At 41.9% G+C, this 19,839-nt stretch overlaps 1 protein-coding gene across 2 annotated transcripts in view; it reads left to right on the forward strand.

Moving 5' to 3' along the window:
* Window positions 1–1,967: 1,967 nt before the first annotated feature.
* Window positions 1,968–19,839, forward strand: part of map3k22 (mitogen-activated protein kinase kinase kinase 22) — a 42,706-nt gene continuing 24,834 nt past the window's right edge. For both annotated transcript variants that reach the window (XM_004546753.6, XM_024803693.2), the window contains exons 1-3: window positions 1,968–2,390; window positions 15,849–15,932; window positions 17,904–17,948. In XM_004546753.6, coding sequence (XP_004546810.1) covers window positions 15,914–15,932; window positions 17,904–17,948 — 64 coding nt within the window. In that variant the 5' untranslated portion in view covers window positions 1,968–2,390; window positions 15,849–15,913. The remainder of the gene's footprint in view (window positions 2,391–15,848; window positions 15,933–17,903; window positions 17,949–19,839) is intronic.

Consider the following 19,839-nt stretch of genomic DNA (forward strand, 5'->3'; position numbering starts at 1 on the left):
TCTCTGGGGAACCCTCCTGATCTCCAAAATTCTCTCAGGTGATGCTAGAAAAAACCCCAAAACAAATAAAAAACATGTGAACTCCCCCACACTCACAGGCTGTGAGTGTTCATAACAGCTGCATGCCGTGTTCATCTGCAGCACAGTTTAGCATCTACAAGCACTCAAATCCATAGAGAGATGCAAATGTCCAATTGATATTCATTGCACTGAAGCAGTCTTACAGAGAGCAAGGGCATGTCTGATCACAATAAAACACTGCTGTTTGGAACTAATCTGATGCTGGGCCCAAGGTCAGTTAAGCATTCGTCATTCTGATTGTCTCCCTCCGGGTTTTGTTTTTATGCCCATTGTAAATAATTTTTGGTACACAGGTAGCCTTTTTCCCCCCAAGATACAAATGAAATGCACAATGCAAATGCTCAGCAATCAAATGAGAGGCAAACATAGTCAGTGATGTGTGGTTAAGTAGAGCATTTGATCATTTAGTGAGGTGTAATACTTATAATACAGTTAGCAATGTGCTGCCATGTGTGTGTGCTCCTATTAGCTGACATGCAGGGAAAAGATACAGATTATTATTCATGCTAATGGTAAAATAGTATCACAGTGTTTGCAGATGCAAGTGTTCGTGCTCTTTATCTGACAATTTAAAATGCTCAAATGGAGCTATGATGACAGTCAACAGGCACTGTCAACCCACTGAGATCAAGTGAGGGGAGTTAGAAACACTTCAGCTGCACTGATGAAGCAGGCATGTGTGGAGAACTGATCACTGCCCCACCACCACCAAAAAAACAAAAAAAACAAAACCAAACCTTTGCCAGATTGATCTTGAAAATGAGCGTTTTAGTCTCAGTGGGATTTTTACCTGGATATGAAATAGTTCATATCATCCCAAATATCAGTGTTTTCCAAGTCTGGATGGATAGAAAAAAAGACTTCTAACAGCTTAGTATGGATACAATGAGACAAACACTGCTGGCCTGTCTGCACACCAGATGTGGAGTCCTGACAGAGCAGCATGATATGAAAATTTGACATATATCTAATCAGACTCATGCTTGCTCATCTTGCATAACCTTTAAAGTGGCAATCCTCAACCCATCAACAGCTGTGTCACGATTTTTGTCCTTTCTACCGCATGCTATGTATCGACATACGGATACAATTAAAATCACACACTGTAGTTAATTAAAGGAAACAAACAGGAGGGAAAAAAGCATAAATACTTCCCCCAAAAAACAATGACATTTGGATTTTAGCTCGTCTTCCTTTGGTTGGGATGGTTGAAGTTTGTCCAATCTGATTATGCCTAATGCCAACTTCATAACCTGCTATGTCCACCATATTGCTCACTACATGTATGAATCAATACCAAGGCTGGTATTGGTATCTGACTCAGTAGGATTGATACTTTGTTTCTATCGTCTAAGTTCAGCATGTAGCTTTAATTATGTCACAGTTATAGCGCAACAACACACAGCAACAGAAGAGGACCCACAGTGCTTTAGAGACAGGCAAAATTTAAAAACTATGTAAAATTCAGTGTTTTAGTGGTAATTAAAAATGTCTCAATTTGCAAATCGATGATGATTAATCTCACAAGTCATAAACACTGCCCACCCCTACACAAGCTGCTTTTATACGTTAGGTTGGTATCAGATCAATACCAAAAACTTGCAGTATCTCCCAGCATTAATGTAAGGTCAGCTGCCTTTATAAGTTAAAAGTATTGAGATTGCTATCATCACTGTAAATGTGTTTACTTGGCATTGGATCGATAGTAGTATTTGCAGTATAGCACAGCACCTCCGTCCACCTGAACTTTGCGACACAGAGCGTAGGAGCACAGGAAAATACGTATTTGCCCCTGATGTCCACGGTGTGGCGGTACTCTCTGAGGTTTGAAGCCGCTGCCGTGGAAACGCACCACCGGACAGCGTCACCACTTCCTGGAGCTCACGTTGTTGCTGACATCAGAGGCGCAGCTCCGGGGTGAAACTCGGCTCTCTCGCTCCTCTCCGTAGTGTGTGTTGAGACAAGCAAAGCGCAGGGCGAAGAAGAAGAAGAAAAAAAACTTTACTCTGAAACACATCGGCCACTGCAGGTTATTCCCCTCTGTCCACTCCACTCTGGATTTATGCACCTCTGAAAGAAGAAGAATATCTTTGCGCCTGAGTGCAGCTTGTTCTTGTTGTTATTTCTGCGCTTAGTCCAGAGCGCAGTTTCCGGATATCAGCTCACTGTTTTTGGAAGATTTTCTCCGCATCTGTTAGGATTTTTCCGCTCTTCCTGTCGCGTGTCTGTGATAACTTACAGCCCACAATCAGTTCATTTTCAAAAATCCTGCAGCCGCAACTGGATCATGGACACACACAGATAACAAGGTAAGAACCACTGTGGGGTTTTCCCCCTTATTTGGGAGCACCGCTTGTTACTATTATTTCTCATTTATAGGAAATAAAACTCCACGACAGTACAGTAAACTTGCAGATATTAATTATGTTATTATGGGTTCTTTTTAAGTGAGTGCTCGTAACACAAATCACGTGCAGTGCATTTACAGGTAGGCCTTCCTGCAAGTGGAAAGTGTTAGTTGGAGAGCCTTCAGGTGATTTCAGTGCGGCTGTTATGATGCTGAATTTGGATTTGGACAAGGAAAGAGACACGATAAAGTTTTAAAGACACAACAAACTGTTTCTGTTGCAACAAAAAGAAAATAGTGGGGAGGGGGGAAGTTTGCTTTTTGCTAAGTGGTCGTTTCCAGTGCACAGCACAGCATCTAAAGACATCTAAATTGCATGTCTTTAGATGTGACTGATTGCTGGAAAGTCAGTGCCATCATATGTGATTGTAGAGTCATTCATAGCCCGTGTCCTTCCCCTCTCTCTGCTGTCAGTTTTCCAGTCCTCTGTGATTCACTGTGGTTACTTTAGCTGGTGTTTTTCTTGAAAAGAGGAAACCTCAGTGTTCTTGTCCTGAAAAGTCCTTCGTGTGTTACTTTTTTTTGTTTCCTGTCCTTTTGTTTTCGGTTTCGAAGAGATTTTTCTGCCTTCCTGAGGCGGTGAGAAAGCGACGAGGATGCAGGTGAGCTTCATCCAGAGATGGCAGAGCTCTGAGATGATGCGCTAAATTAGATCTAATGAGGCCACCGTCTTCATCAAATCAAATCAATTGGAAGTGCACTCACGAGAAGGAGCCTGAGCGGCACCCTGATGGATGAGTTCATCATCGCTGTGGTGTGCCCTGGAGCTCAGGAATAGCCTTAAACTGAGAGTCAAACTGTCAAGTGGAAACCACCCACAGATATGGCTGGCGTGCCTCTAGCAAAACAAACCACTGTGCTGATAAGAGGACAGAATCCCACAGTGAATGGTGCCAGACACAAACGTGCTGGGTTATTAATTGCATTTTGATGGGACTAATGAGGACAAAGGTCAGGGAGGAGGAAAAAAACAGGTTGAAAGTCTGTTAAGCAGAGTTTCACAGCGTCCCATTTAATCTGAAAAACCTTTGAGAACTGCATGGGAGTATGTCATGTGCAACAGAGTTTGCTCATGCAGATTGTATTAATATTAAGACCCCCCCCCCCCCCCTGCAGTTTACTTATGAGAAAGTTATGTTCACTCCTTTTAACATCATGGTGTCACCTCTTAGTGTCACACGGGAGGCTTTGCCGGTCATTAGTTCAGCATCACGGCCTCCTTTACCCCACGCTGTCCGCTCCACGATGACCATAAACCCGTGCTATCATATGCTAAATTCACGGGAGCTTCACTGCTTTCCAGATGCCCACTGAGGAAAAGCTGGCCTTTCAAAGATTACTGTGAGAGAGATGACAGAGTACAGAGAGATGGGAGGATTGGTTTCTCTTGAATCCTTGTTTTTTTTAATATATTTTTTAATATTGCTTGATTACCAGCTGTGATAATATGGCTGCTGTTGTTTTCACCGAGTGTTCATGCATGTGCTATCGAGGCAATGTTGTCCCAGTGGCACCGAGTGTGGCGGGAACCTACTAGAGCAAAATGGCCTGTCAGGGATTTATTGGTATTTTCTTAGGTGTTTCTAACAAGACAACTTTTCCCTTTGCAGACCATAATGCAGAAACTGATGCTTGTCGTGACAATCACATAGTTTATCCAGCAGAGCTGCTCAGAATCCTGTGTCAGTAATACTCTACAGTAGGGCTGTTCGATATAACGATACATATCGGATCAGTTTGTTTCGTTGTGTCGCAAAATAAACTGTTTACAGCAACATTTTTTCATCGTTTTGATGGTCACTGTAGTGGCTATATTCATTTCTTAAAGTTATCTCTTTCTCTTATATTTAATATAACCACACTAAGGACGGACAAGCGCCTGTTTTTATGCGTAGCAACAACGACGGTAAAACCATCACGTGTCCGCTTGTTTATTTTCCACATAAACCTTTCACAATAAAGCTCAAGATCCTGTTGAGACTTTTCAAAATAAACTGAATCACGTGAAAGAGTATGTAGATTATTTATGGATGAAAAGCAAAAAAGAGCCGTCAGGTGCTAAAAAATAAACCTTAGACTCAAACGTTAGAACAGGCTTTTCCCCGCAGCACGCCTTGTAATAAATACTCACAAAGAAACGGCGGCCGTTACAACTTATGTCTAAAATGTATCGTTTCATGCATCGGTTAAAACACTTGACTCCAGGTACACGACGCCCAGCTGGAAACACTTCACACAAGTCGAGCTGCCAGAGGTTCACAGAATTTACAGAAAATGTTAAATTTTTGTGATTTATATCGTTATCGGGACAGTAGATGTCTTCTATCGGGATATGATATTTTGGTCATATCGCACAGCCCTACTCTGCAGTGAGTCCTGCAGCACATGTTGCAGAGTAGCGTCACAGCTGAGCAGACAGTGCAAAGTCAAACTGTCTTCATAGTGAATCGCAATCTATTTTGTGAAGTGCAGTGCTGCAAAGTTAATAGACAATAACTCCATTATTTGTTCCTATTTCTATACAACTCTTTTATACTGTATGTACAGTACTGTGCAAAAATCTTGAGCTACCCCTAATTTCTTGATATTTTGCAATGAAAGTGCGGCGGGGCAGCAATCTATTAAAATGCGCAAACATGCAAAAAAGTACTGTAAATAGTCACTGTTGTACCTGTGTCCTGGCCCCCTCTCTACATATTGACAGTTTGAACCAGAGCTTTCAAATTTGGATTCATCACTCCATCAGACCTGTTGCCACTGATTTTTCAGTCCATTTCTTGTGTAACATAGCCTCTCCTCTCCGTTTACCTTCCTTAAGAATGGTTTCTTGACAGCCAGTCTTCCACTGAGGCCATTTCTGATGAGGCTTCAGCAAACCGTAGATGGATCTGCTCAAGGTCCAGATGCATCTCTGAGGTCACGCGTCAGGTTCTTTGATGGATTTGTTAAAGACGTGACTTCCCGGTCATGTTCATCTGCTGTAGATTGTTTTTACTTCTGCCGCTTCTTGTTTTGTCCTCTTGTTGTCCAGTTTTGTCAAAAATGTTTAAGAACAAACTGCACAACATCCTGAATTATGCCAAGTTTTCAGCAAATGACTCATTTGGAATCATTTTCTTGGTGCCAAAATACTATTTTACGCCTGTCACACTGTGTTATCTTTGGCATTTTATTGTGAATTCAGCTAAAGAAAGGGGAACAAATTATGTTTTTCCAGTGTGCTGGTAGTAACAAAGTAACAGAAGATACCATTTTAAAATGTTTTTCAGTTATCTGTTATACTGCATGTATACAGAGTGATTCATAGGTCAGCGTTAAGTGATGTAACAAACAAAAAAAAATCTTCAAGTACAAGGACTGGACTGAAAATCTGTGAAAAAGCACCAATGTCGAAAGAAAAACTTTAAAAAGGCCTCCAGAAAGCCTGGAGAACTGTTGCTCAAGACCACTTAAAAATTACAAGAAAGCCTTCAAAGCAAAATATAAAGAAATAAGGGGTATTTTGTGCAGCACTGTTTAAATCTATAAACACCAGATGTAAACAGATCAGTTTCAGATGTGTTTCTCAAAAATCTGGTTTGACTACAAAAACCAACCTTTGGTTTGGCAGCTTTTATAATATACATTTAAACTTTGAATGTATGAAGTCAGAGTTTGACGAAGGTTGTAGTCTAAGACATGGATACTGTGTGAAGACTGATGGACCAAAAGAGAAGACAAAGAAAACCTTTTTCAGTTCAGTTAATGGAAAGGTGCAGTTTAAAAATGTGGAATTGAGCTTCGGCTATAGTTTTGTCCTTTTGATTTCCATCATTCTTTAATAGACTCCCCATAAAATCTGAGCTGAGTCCATGTCTGTCAGATTCACTTGAAAGCCAAAATCCTGGCTTTGATGCGCAGAGCAGAGAGAAAGTTTTCAGGAGCACTGCAGTTTTTATTTAAGGCTCATAATAAAAATGTTTAAATACCAACACTGTGACTCTTTCTAAAGAAGTTTAAGTGAACTTGTTGGTCATGTTGGTGCTGTGAAGTGCAAGTCACCATGCTCTGCCAGGTCTTTCTAGTAGATTGGTGAAAGACATCATTCAAAAGTAAAAGACTCATAAAAGCGTTTCAGGCTTTGATGAATCAGTCTGAGGTTGAATGAAACAAAGACTGTGTCGTCTGGTGTGACTAAAAAAGGGCATTGGCCTGATTTCTATGTACTGTATTTGCAAAGTGAAATAAAAGCCACATGGATTTCGCCAACTCTACGGCAAAGCCTGATAGTGGCAGTAACATATTTCCACAGCAGGAACTCGGAAGCAGATCCAAACCAAAGCAGCATATATTCAAATATACAAAGAGATCATGCTTAAGGAAAAATATACAGCCTCAGTGGAAAGATTGACTAAAAATGCTTTAGTGGTTTTGAGACTATTTTCTGTCTTTACCCAGCCAAACCCAGACATCCATGAAAAATCTGTAAATCGACTTCAAGATAACAGTTGTTGCACAGCTCGTGTTAACACGTCATGTTTAAAGAACACAGATTGACGCTGGACAAATACAGGTGTGTAGTGCTTCCTTTGCCACACATTGCTAAGAGTAGCATTACCATTACGTGCTGCTAGTTTGCATAGATAAATTTAAGCCTCTTTTCATTCATCTCGGACACAGTTGCAACATGTTAGGACATGTTCTGTCACGATGTAGTTGCGCGGGGGGGGGGCAAAAATACGACTCTGATCGAATGTAAAGTGAGCCTACGACAAGCAGATATATGGACAAAGTGGAAGGACTTAGTCTGGGTCAGCTTACTTTATCTGTGAAAGTGCAGTAAGGTCCGGCCCCCGCTGCTCCAGAAACCAAGAGGAAGTTGTCCTGATTGAGCTTTGTCTGCACGGCTTTTTTGACCGTAAGGACGATGCCGTCAGCAGCAGCAGAGCCCGAAGCTGCAAGGACAGGCGGCCAGAGAGCAGAAAGTCTACATACTAAGTCATACATGTTGAGGCTTGTGTGTACACAGTTATATAAAATGCTACACAAGGCAGGTGTCATTCTTTTCCATGTATAATGGTTTATCCCTATAAACAGAAGTGAGGCCAGTTTGCAGTTTGTTGCAGAGACTTTAAATAAAAATGACTCGGGAGACTCTTGGAACTTAATTATCACTTTGCTTTTGGATTCTTCACTGTCGCACTTATTTAGCCTCTGTGAGCATCAAATGCCCAGAAACGAGACGCTCTTCATGGATAAACAGCTTGCTGGCAAAGCCGAAACGCTTCCTTTAGTCTTCCTGAACCACAGCTGTTTGACATTCTGTCTCGTGAAATGGGTTTAAGTCCACGAGCTGTCTCTGCATGACTGCCTGTGGGTGGAGAAACACAATGAATCAATGTGCTTGTAACAGCATGCCACCTCGTAACGGAAAATACAGCTTACTTTACAGATCGTACAGATTTCTCTCGGGTGGTGAGTAGGGGTCTGGTGATCCAGGGAGTGGATGCATTGTGGATGGCAGGAGAAACCACTCTTTCTTTTGGCTATTTTTAGCCACTGCTGTGCGGTTGATGATAATGGAGGGCAGATCTACTTATCTCCTAGCTAACAGAGCCATCACTATCAATGAGGAAGATCATCTTACGCTGGAATCTGATTGGTAGCACTGGACTGAGTGAAGATAAAACACTGAGCTCCAGTTCATACACCTCTTTAGGTTCTGGTTACACGCCTTTCTCCCAACATTTGTACCGTCTTCTCAGATTGCCGCAAACAGAAGTGATGAAATGAAAGTTTAAACTTTCAAGCCAGCGTTCGACCCGGCAAACATGCTAAACCTTGATTGGTTCCAGATTTATAAAGCCTGACGTTTGCTGGTAATGTCTCTTTTATACCATTGGAAACTGACAGTGTTAAGAAATTTGACTTCAGGAAATTGATATAATGTTGACCTTGCATGCTGAAAATGGTATGCTAGCTTTCGGTGGTTAACCGATCATTTTAACCATGCACATCATCTGTTACCTGTTGCGTTACATCAGTTTTCCCCAAGTTGAATGTTCCAAGATGGTGTGATAAAGGGCTGCATGACTTTAGAACAGTGATATTCATTCATACAATGAAAATCTATTGGTTCTTCTGGAACAAAGTGAGCCATTGCATAACTGAAGTAGAATAAACAAAGATGACGATATCAACGTTGGCTGTTGGCCAGATTTCTATTTTTAAGCTTCGGTGTTTGCCTAGAATTTCGCAATCAGTGCATTCCTATGTAGGATGAAGGGAAAGCTGTTGGGTTTTGCAGCTTAAATGAAACTTTTAAATGGTTGTGCTGCATAAAATCTGCTTGTTTTGGACGTCCTTTTTTATAGTGTCGATGTAAACGTTTCAGTCTCCATCTTAGTTGCTTAAAATCGTGTGCAATATGAAGCAGTGGGTCTGAATGTGAGACTACAAGCTCCTTGGCTAAGCACTTAAGTTAGGCTTAAGTTAGCCACCGATCATTTGGTTTCACACCATAATAATCCTTCGTTTTATAGTCATATGGTATGACCAAGATTTATTAAAAAAAACAACTTTTTGACCCAAAATGAGCAACTGGTAAGGTTCATACTTGGTGATTTCCCCCTACATTTTCCCTCTTAATAAACCTTCTATCGCACTCATTTGTGCAAAGAGATAAGTTTAGTCATTGACCTTCTAGTGCAGCGTCTCTAACTGAACATGCATTTGACGTAGAGCTGGGCGATATGAGATTTTTTCATATCACGATATGTTTTTTTCATTTCAGGCGATAACTATATCTATCACGATATAAGCCAAATAACTATATTTGTAAGATTTAAATGTGCCGTTGCTCACAAGTAAAATGTGAAATAATCAGCAGCTTGTTTTTATTTAAATATTTATTTCCCATAATAAGTTCAACAGGGTAGATGTACTTAAGGAACATGAGACTTTTTCAGATAAATAAAGGCAAATATTGCAAACTACACAAAAGGCAGCCGCTAAAGCGTTTAAGTTTCAAAATAGAACAAACGAAACAGACTAAATTGTCAATTCCGCTTAGAAACAAAATATTAATTCTAAAAATAAATCTTAGTTTGTTTTACAGAAGAACAGACAAAACTGACTAACTTTTGTCAATATCAAATAAACTGAGAACTAAAAGGAAATTCTCAATCTCTCCTTGTTGTATAGCTGAGCTTTTCAAACAGTTTTAACAGTTACATTAGTCTGACAAAAGCCGAATGACGAATTAGCGCTTCCAGTCAGAGACTGAGGCTACGTCCACACGTACACGAGTATTTTTGAAAACGGAGATTTTCCGTTTCCGTTTTAAAAAATAATCCCGTCCACACATAAAGGCAGAAATGAAGGAAAACGCTGCTATGAACATGCCAAAGCAGCAGGTGGCGCTAGATTCCTAACCGTGCAGAAATGTTGGCCAATCAGAAGTCTAGACGCCTCGGTGGGAAAAAGTAAACAAAGCTGGGGCATAGAAGCAGAACAGAGTCGTATGTGTGGACGGACAGTAACTGTGTGTATATGTAAGCATTTAAACACTGCAGAGAGTAGAATTAACAGTAACAGTATTGTAGAAATTCATTTCACCGAAACAATAACGTGGCACACAGTGTGACGCATGCACCAGTTTATTGTATTTCCAGACTTGCTTTTGGCACAATTTACAGTGCACGCTACTCTGTTTTTTGTCAGACTTGAAATAGCCGAAATACCTTCACACTACGGAACTTCTATGGCTCTTCCGTTCGACAATCTCTCCGGCATTGGAACCATCATCTGTTTTCTCTTCGGTCACGCTCGGTTGATTTTTCTAGTCGGCACACTCATTTCCTCCATTACGCGCTGGCTCCATTACCCGCTGGCTGCTTCCCAAACAAACACACGTGCGGCTTGGCACTTGTGCTGTAAGTAACAAGTCACGCGACGTGACGCTGCGGCTGTGATTGGTTCGGCTCTGCGCTACTTAATTTGGATTGGCTGACCTTTTTTTTTTTTTTTTTTTTTTAAGAGGACAAGAGCGGCGAGGTCTATCGCGATAGAGAAATTAAGCTATCGAGTAAAAGTTATATCGCGATACTTATCGTTCTATCGCCCAGCTCTAATTTGACGTATAAATAATGGCTTCACATCCAACGGGAAATTTCCTTTATTTGAAATACACCGTAGATTTAGTGCTGGAGGACAGGAAAAATCCTCTTCATGTGCTGTAGGACACAATCATTAAGCCTGTTGTTCCACTAAAGGGCTTAGATCTCTTCTCAGCAATAACTCTCCTGAGACAAAGAAAGGGGAACCAAGGTTATGATAAAGCGCTTAGGCCCCACACAGAATGACATTCTCCCACCCACACGTGTCTTCCACCACCCAGAGGTCCTCAACTGTGTCCCTGCATAGAAATCCCTCAGTGGGCTTATTGAGCAATAGGACATAAGGTATTGTCTTACTTCCCAGAATCAGCAAGCATAACCCTCTGACTCATGCGGGGTGGCCACAACACAATCTTGGCAAGCGTTTAGCAGACAGGACACCCCTGCTGCTGACCTTTTTTAAAAAGCGTAAGTCACCTAAATAGCCACGTCTCGCTTAATCACCCTGCACTTCCTGCGGGAGTTGCAATTCAGACAGTCCACCGGGTATTATGATGTCAGGCTTGCGATGCATTGTGCGGTTTCATTAACAGTAAAAGATGTTTGTTTTAACCTTATTTTGGATACAGCGACCTCCATTACGACCTTTGCTTTTGTTATAACAGGTAGTACTGTTGCTACACTGTAACAGGACCTTGGATGTATTTTGTCCACTGTTGCAGATCTGTTGGCTTCCAATAACTCCCACATGATTTGGAAATCATTTAGCAGACTCCTGAAACTTGAATGTGTAATTCATCACTGCCTGTAACATCTTGCCTGGATTAGCTGGTGTCACTTTGATTACTTGCACAACATAGGCGGTTTCACGTGTTTCATATCAAGCGTTGTTGGAACTGAAGGAAAAAAAACGGAAACTGTGGAGGTATTTGGGTTTAACGGTGTGTGTTATCGTTGGATGTCTCTTTCTCCCTGTTTCCATTCTTCAATCTGAACTGAGATGACCGTATGATGAGAAATATTACAGGAAGAATAAAAGGGACCAGAATAGCCTGGTGCTTTGCATATCTTCCACAGGTATACTGCCACAACATTCCTTTATCTCATCACTGATCACTTCCTCTTCTGATGTCTGTGGATCAATTTCTTGTTCTGTGATTGTTGGAGAGGGGAAACCCAGCACCCAACCCCGTCAAATAAGAAAAAAATATATCTAGAGGTTGACCTCTGAAATGGTGATTTCTCTGGGACTCCATGTCAAGAGTGATGTCACATATGAGATCATGCTGCTTTGGCTATCAGGCAGCTGGAGGACAGACCTCCCACTTTCTCTAGTCTAAATTAGGAGGGTGTTTCCCTCAGAGATGTGGCCCACTTAGTTACTTAGTTGGAGAGTGATGTATAGACCTGTAGAAGGTTAGTGTACAGGCGTGCGGTTGAAGAGTTTAGCTCTCCTTTGTTATTTCTCTATAAAGCGCCATTCTCTTATGTAGTGACAAAGGAGAGGTATCTAACAGTGAAACATTAGCCTGCCTGACTGCTGACTTTTCCCTCCATATCTTGACGGTGGAGTGCGTCACAGTGTTTCAGACACTTCTGGAGCATTTGCAGGCTCAATGCATGCTTTTCCTCATAGACCATCTAGCGCACAGACTTGACAGTCCCTTCTCGTAAGACACGTGGCTGCTGAGCAACAAGAGCGAGCGGCGATTAGCATTTGATCTTCAACAAGCGGGGCTGTCACATTACCCGCCTGCCAAGAAGTGTGTGGAGAACTGGGCTTGCGATCAGTGGGTACCACTAGCCTGGCATCATGCTGGGCAGAGGAGGGAAGCAGATGGCCCATCTGGTGACTTGCTGGCATAAAACAGAGGCTGTTCTGTTCCTGTGTGCGTGCGTGCATTTGTGTGTGGCATCAACAGACTGGGCGACGTGGTGTTAGGAGACCACCTGTCTCGTGGCTCATCGTCTCTTTCATGTGTGGTCAACGGCACCGTACAGGCGGAGCTTTGCTCGTATTCCCTTTCCTAATAACGTCCTGGTCTTTACACCAGATGTACCGAACACACTGAATTAGAGCTGGGCGATATGAGATTTTTTCATATCACGATGTTTTTTTCATTTCAGGCGATAACGATATCTATCACGATATAAGCCAAATAACTATATTTGTAAGATTTAAATGTGCCGTTGCTCACAAGTAAAATGTGAAATAATCAGCAGCTTGTTTTTATTTAAATATTTATTTCACATAATAAGTTCAACAGGGTAGATGTACTTAAGGAACATGAGACTTTTTCAGATAAATAAAGGCAAATATTGCAAACTACACAAAAGGCAGCCGCTAAAGCGTTTAAGTTTCAAAATAGAACAAATGAAACAAACTACTAAATTGTCAATTCCACTTAGAAACAAAGTATTAATTCTAAAAATAAATCTTAGTTTGTTTTACAGAAGAACAGACAAAACTGACTAACTTTTGTCAATATCAAATAAACTGAGAACTAAAAGGAAATTCTCAATCTCTCCTTGTTGTATAGTTTAGCTTTTCAAACAGTTTTAACAGTTACATTAGTCTGACAAAAGCCGAATGACGAATTAGCGCTTCCAGTCAGAGACTGAGGCTACGTCCACACATACACGGGTATTTTTGAAAACGGAGATTTTCCGTTTCCGTTTTAAAAAATAATCCCGTTCACACATAAAGGCAGAAATGAAGGAAAACGCTGCTATGAACATGCCAAAGCAGCAGGTGGCGCTAGATTCCTAACCGTGCAGAAATGTTGGCCAATCAGAAGTCTAGAAGCCTCGGTGGGAAAAAGTAAACAAAGCTGGGGCATAGAAGCAGAACAGAGTCGTATGTGTGGAGGGACAGTAACTGTGTGTATATGTAAGCATTTAAACACTGCAGAGAGTAGAATTAACAGTAACAGTATTGTAGAAATTCATTTCACTGAAACAATAACGTGGCGCACAGTGTGACGCATGCACCAGTTTATTGTATTTCCAGACTTGCTTTCGGCACAATTTACAGTGCACGCTACTCTGTTTTTTGTCAGAAATAGCCGAAATACCGTCACACTACGGAACTTCTATGGCTCTTCCGTTCGACAATCTCTCCGGCATTGGAACCATCATCTGTTTTCTCTTCGGTCACGCTCGGTTGATTTTTCTAGTCGGCACACTCATTTCCTCCATTACGCGCTGGCTCCATTACCCGCTGGCTGCTTCCCAAACAAACACACGTGCGGCTTGGCACTTGTGCTGTAAGTAACAAGTCACGCGACGTGACGCTGCGGCTGTGATTGGTTCGGCTCTGTGCTACTTAATTTGGATTGGCTGACCTTTTTTTTTTTTTTTTTTTTTTTTTTTTTTTTTTGTAAGAGGACAAGAGCGGCGAGGTCTATCGCGATAGCTTAATTTCTCTATCGAGTAAAAGTTATATCGCGATACATATCGTTATCGTTCTATCGCCCAGCTCTACACTGAATATATTAGTTCTTTGCAATCGTATTATCCGGTGAATTCAGCCAAATTTAACGCTGGTATCACGACACATTTAGAGCACCCTTGCTCTTCCACATTTCCTTTAAGTTTCAGCTTTCCAGCTTTTTAGCTCGTGTGATGCCAGTGCACTGACAGCAGTACCCTGTCTGTTCCCTTGTTCAAACTCTGTTGGCACTCTGTGACTCTACCCCTCAGGCTGTAAATTGCTCCAGTGGCCGCTTTTTATTGCTTTTATGAAAAGTTTTCTGGCTGACACAAAGAGAAAGTGTTTGTGTCTCTGCAGGCACGCCGGAGCATTTATCTGGGCTCAGTGGGGTAACACAGACTTTGGCGTAGGTGAAAACACACAAACTGGATTTCTTTTGTGTTTTAATTTCCTTTTGTGGCTTGCGTTTGCTATTTTGTTTTCCGTATTAGCTCTTCTCTTCACTGTGGTGTTCTGACTTTGAGCTGGACCGTCCAGTTAACCATGCGATTGCGGAGTTTACGGCAAGGAATTAGAGCAGCATTACTCAGGGATTTTAGCCAAAACTGACATCAAGTGTGTCACCGGTGACTCTGCTAGTGTCAGACTGTAGCCACTGACAACAGTAGCTGTGATTTTTGTGTTGTCTGTGTGTAGCAACGAGCAGCCATTAGCAGCTAGGCCTCTGATTGCTCAGCCAAAAGAACCTTTTAACCCTCTACTGCAAGAAGAACTTGTGTAACTAAAATGTAGTTTTGCTTCATCTAAATACCCAGAGCTGCTAGGTAATATGTGGCTAACATTAGCAATCTGAGCTTCAATTAAGATTGAATTTCCCATGTAGCTAGCAATCACTCATAGCTAGAAGTGTATTTTAGCATTTACTAAAAATAATATCGCGTTACGTTTGAGCTCAATTGCTTTTCTTCAAGCTGCTTCAAGCTGTCTTTAAATGGATGTAAACATAGGTTTAAAAAGGTCTTGACCTTTTTTTGGATTTCTGAAGTGTGCACAATACCTTCTATGGCTCTGTGATTGATGCTGTAATGGGGAACACACTGAAGTCCCAACCACTGCAAATATTCAAATACCACAACACCGTTTGGAGCAGCTGAGGCACTAGTTCTTGTTCCTCTTTTTTTTTTTTTTGTTGTTGCATAGACTGCATTCAAAGAACAAACAAATGCTTCCTGCAGTCTTTGCGTGAGAAATATGTGCACGTTGGCCTGTTTAAGGGGAACGCTTCAGTGGCCGTAAGCATGAAGTGGTGATGCACGAATACTGTGAGATGGATGTATTTGGCTTGAGATCTACCATAAGCATGCATTTTCACTCACTGTGCTGACTGCAACACAAAATACGGATGCGAGTACAGATTCTCCGCTACTTTGTTTTGGAAATTCTCATGGTCTTTACTTGCGGCAGGTGTTCGGGCAAACCCCCACGCCCGCCTTCACTGATGCCGTCTTGCGGTTTTTGTGGTGGCAGTAAACACACACCGGGGGCATTCACGGGACTATGACTAATGGCTTTCATGCTATTTTTCAGAGTAGAGGATATGTCAATCTCTGGAGACTAGTTTAAATTAAAAAAAAAAAAAAAAAAAGAACAAATAAAAAACACAAGCAGTCACACCGTTGTGGAAAAATAACGCGCTGTGTTGATACTACCACCTGCGTCCTGTTTTGTCTTTGTTTTTGTGCACTCTCAGAAATAATGCTCGCCTCGCTGAAAGAAAATGGCACAGTTCTTGGATGTTGAAACCTTGTTGTTTTTTTTGCCTCACTCTCAGGGTGAAGTCTTCAGCAGCAGAGAGAAGTTGAGCTCCGTGCTCTAGTTCAACAGGGCCACTTCCTGATGATGACAGTAAACATGGGTGAGTAGCGTTTGAAAGCGAGTTGCTTTAGGCTGCACTGTGTACGTACAGAAACATGCTTGCTTACTGGGAATATACACACCTCTCGCTCTTCCTCTGGCAGGAACAGTGCAGAGAAAAACAACACATGTAAAAGCACAGTGTTTAAAAAAAAAAAAAAAAAGAGGGAAAGAAAAGACAGTTATTTTCAGATTTTGCATTGTTTTTTTTTTTTTCTGTTGTTCCTCATTTTTAAACCTTTCCTCAGATATGAAGTCTTGATTTTGGCAACTTGAAGGTTGTAGAAGAGAAAAATAACGCCTTAAAACCTTTAACAACAGTGTGCATGTTTCCAGTGTACTGTGTTTATTTATCTCCTGCAAAATAAACTGTATAAGAATGTCTCTGAATGCACTCATGCATGCCTAAATTATGCAAAAAAAAAAATTGCTAGCTGTGGACGCAGTGCTGTAAAAAAGTATCCGCACCCTTCCTGATTTTTTTTTAGTTATTTTGCATATTTGTCACAATCGCATGTTTCAGACAAAGTAAATTTCATGTAAATAATATTAGACATGAATAAATACAACATGCAGTTAATGAAGAAATGAAATGACCATTTTATTTACTAAGGGAAATAAGTCATCCAAACCTATCTGACCCTGTGTGGAAAAAGTAATTGTCCCCACAACCTGAGGAGTGTTTGTGCCACCCTTGGCAGCAAGAACTGCAATAAAGTGTTTGCGATAACTGGAATGAAGTGTTTTACATCATAGAGGAGGAACTTTGGCCCACTATTCTTGGGTTCCTGCTTCCAGAACAAAATGCTTGGATGTGCATTAGAAGTTAGTGAGGGTGATCTCTGCGTATGCAGCTTACTAGGGCTACCCTTGGAAAAAAACCCTGATCTGGTGGTTGTCACACCACATCCTTTTTGACACACATTGAGGTCTCAAAACACATTACAGGAGGTTTTCAAATGCTATCATTATGGGGGAGAAATTAAGGTTCAGCAAAAGCATTGCAATCAAATTTGAGTCTGGACTTTGACTAGGCCACTCCAAAACCTTTATGCTGGTTTTTTGTTTTTTTTTTTATTGTTTTTTTTTGCGTCATTCAGAGGTGGACTTGCTGGTGTTTTTTGGATCATTGTCCTTCTGCATAACCCAACTTGAGCTTTAGAACACAAACTGATCGCCCGACAGTCTCGTTCAGGATTTTCTGGTAGAGAGACGAATTCATGGTTCCATCAATTACGACAAGTCGTCCAGGTCCTGACGCAGCAAAGCAGCCACAGACCATCGCACTACCATCATTATGTTTGACTGTTGGCTTGATGTTCTTTGGTCAGCAGTGTTTTTTTCCTTTGAACTCTCCCATGGAGGCCATTTTTGCCCATTGTCTTTCTTGTTGTTGAATCCTGAACTTTGACCTTAACTGATGCGAGGCTTTCAGTTCCTTAGATGTTGTTCTGAATTGTTTTATGACAACCTGGATGAGTCATTGATCTGCTCTGGGGAGTAATTTGGTAGGTTGGCCACTCACCACTGTGCCAAGTTTTCTTCATTTGTGGATAATGGCTCTCACCGTGGTTCACTGGAATCCCAAAGCCTTAGAAATGGCTTTGTAACACTTAACAGACTGACAGATGTCCATGACGTTGTTACTCAGCTGGTTCTTTAGCTCAAGATCTTTTAGCTTACTTCACTTTTGTCACACGGGTTCTTTTGGGGTTATAGGGTTTTTTCCCCCCAAAAAATGAAATCATCATTTAAAAATTTATTTTTTTTAAATTTGCATTTACACATAAGTGTGACAAATATGCAAAAAATGTGGATGGGGATGAATGCTTTTCACAGCACTGCATGTTGTTGTTTCTCAACAGTAGATTCTCTGAACTCAAAGTATCAGCAGCCAGCATATGCTGTCAATTGTTTTATTTTGGACCTGCTTTCACTGTGATCCAAAATGATGATGTTTTTTTTTCCACAGATGACGGTCTCCAAAATGGATCTGGACAGCACAGAAACTCACAAGGTAAACACCCAGCCTTGATGGAGCTACATGAATTGTATGACATACTAGGCCTGTTCTGTAAATGTATGTAATGCTTTCTGGACAAAAGAAGAAATCAGCCCCACAGTCACGTCAGTGTGTTACGTAAGGTTTTCCACCTGACATAAATGTTGCTGCATGTGGTTGTTCTTGGCATTGGGCTTGGCGTGTCCATGCATCAGTGCAACAACGCGAATGGCTGGAAGCGTTTCCTGATCCAGGTGTTATAAAGATGATTTAAGTTTTGGAAACGGGAGCAGGAATTGTGCGATGCAACCTCTACCCTCTGGCGTTATGGAATTCTCCTGTAGATTTTTTCCTGCTCTTTTAGACGGTGTGCGTCTCTTATTTTAGTGTGGCTTCGTATGAAGTCTTTCAGCTCTGTCGAGAGTTCAGTAAATAGAGCTGCAGCAAATTTCCTAGCTGATTGTGAGCTTTGAAAAAAAAAGAACTCTGAAATTCTGAATTTTGCAAAATGTACATAATGCTAAAAACTACTCCCCATATTCAACACACATTAGACTGCTATTAATAGCTCTCCTCAAATAATTGCTTAACAGATCTTTCCAGATCTGTAACAGTAGTGGTGACACGGCTAAGCCAAGCTGACGCAGGCTGAGAGAGGAATGCCACGGCCTGCAGATACTGAATGGGCATATTTGCAAACATTGTCCAGTGAAAAGCCTTTAGCACAGACCTTGTACAAACATTAATTGCACAACCACTGTTGCACACCCACCTACATTACATCAGGGTCATTATTCTTGGTGAAAGATTAACTTCTGAGGTTTAAACATTACATCCATTAGGTGTCCAATTATATCTGCCACGGTTTCGATAAACAGCGAGGTGAGAGCTGGGAAGCCCGCCTTGCTTGTTATGGCTGACTTGTGTGTGTGTGCATGTGCTTGTGTGCTTGTTGTGCGTCAGAGCTCGAACCGTAGTGCTGCAGAGTGAGGACACGTTTGGCTCCAGCCGCTAATCCTGCCGGACGCCTTTGGCATGATGCGTCTCTCGGCACCAGGAAATCCCCTCAATGTCTTCATTCAGGCAGCCTGCATCTCTCACTCTCACACACACGCACACAGACGCTCTGCCTCGCTGGTCCTTAAATACTTTTGGCTTGCAGAAGTCGTATCCTCTCGTAGCTTGTTCTATTTTGTAAGCAACTTTAGGGTTTGGGGGAGTTGTCTCGCTCTACCTTCATCTCCCAGCTTCTGCTCTGCTTTCATAAAACACTCAGCTCGAGCAGCAGTTACGAGAAGACGTCTCCTTTTTATTGTCACCCATCCTGAAGCAAAGTTCTTGCTTTATTTCGTCCACTGCCACTTTCGCAGTTCCCAGAGTTAGCCCGTGACGAGACGAAAGATGCTGGGCGATGATGCAATGGGCAGCAACCGGTCGACATTGTGTAATGTTGCTCGCTCTGCCCGGCTTCCTGGAATTCCCCCTTTTTCTTATGCGTGTCACATTTTGCGCAACACACAATGAGAGCAGATGGGGGGGGGAGCTGAAGGTAGCCCAATTTATCAACCCTCCCCTCCTCTTCTCAAAACATTTGCAACTATTCTGGGTCACACGTTGCCATGGGGTTCCTGAAGCAGTCACTGAGGCTACTTCTGGCGGTGATGTGTGTTTGGTGTATGTGGCAGTTGCTTTCCACTGTGCTGGTGGTTAGCCTTGGCTGGCCTCAGCCTGGCAGTGGCCGTGGATCAGTTGGGAGTGATGTAATAACTTCACTTACAGGCAGCCATCAGAGCCAGCTCTGTGCACCACCACACATTTCTCACATGCTCTCACTGCCCCCACCCCTGTTCCAATGAACCCTCTCACACTCGTTTCTCCGCTATTATCCATAGGCTACAGAGAGCAC

The sequence above is a fragment of the Maylandia zebra genome, linkage group LG9, assembly GCF_041146795.1.
Source record: "Maylandia zebra isolate NMK-2024a linkage group LG9, Mzebra_GT3a, whole genome shotgun sequence".
Lineage (NCBI taxonomy): Eukaryota > Metazoa > Chordata > Actinopteri > Cichliformes > Cichlidae > Maylandia > Maylandia zebra.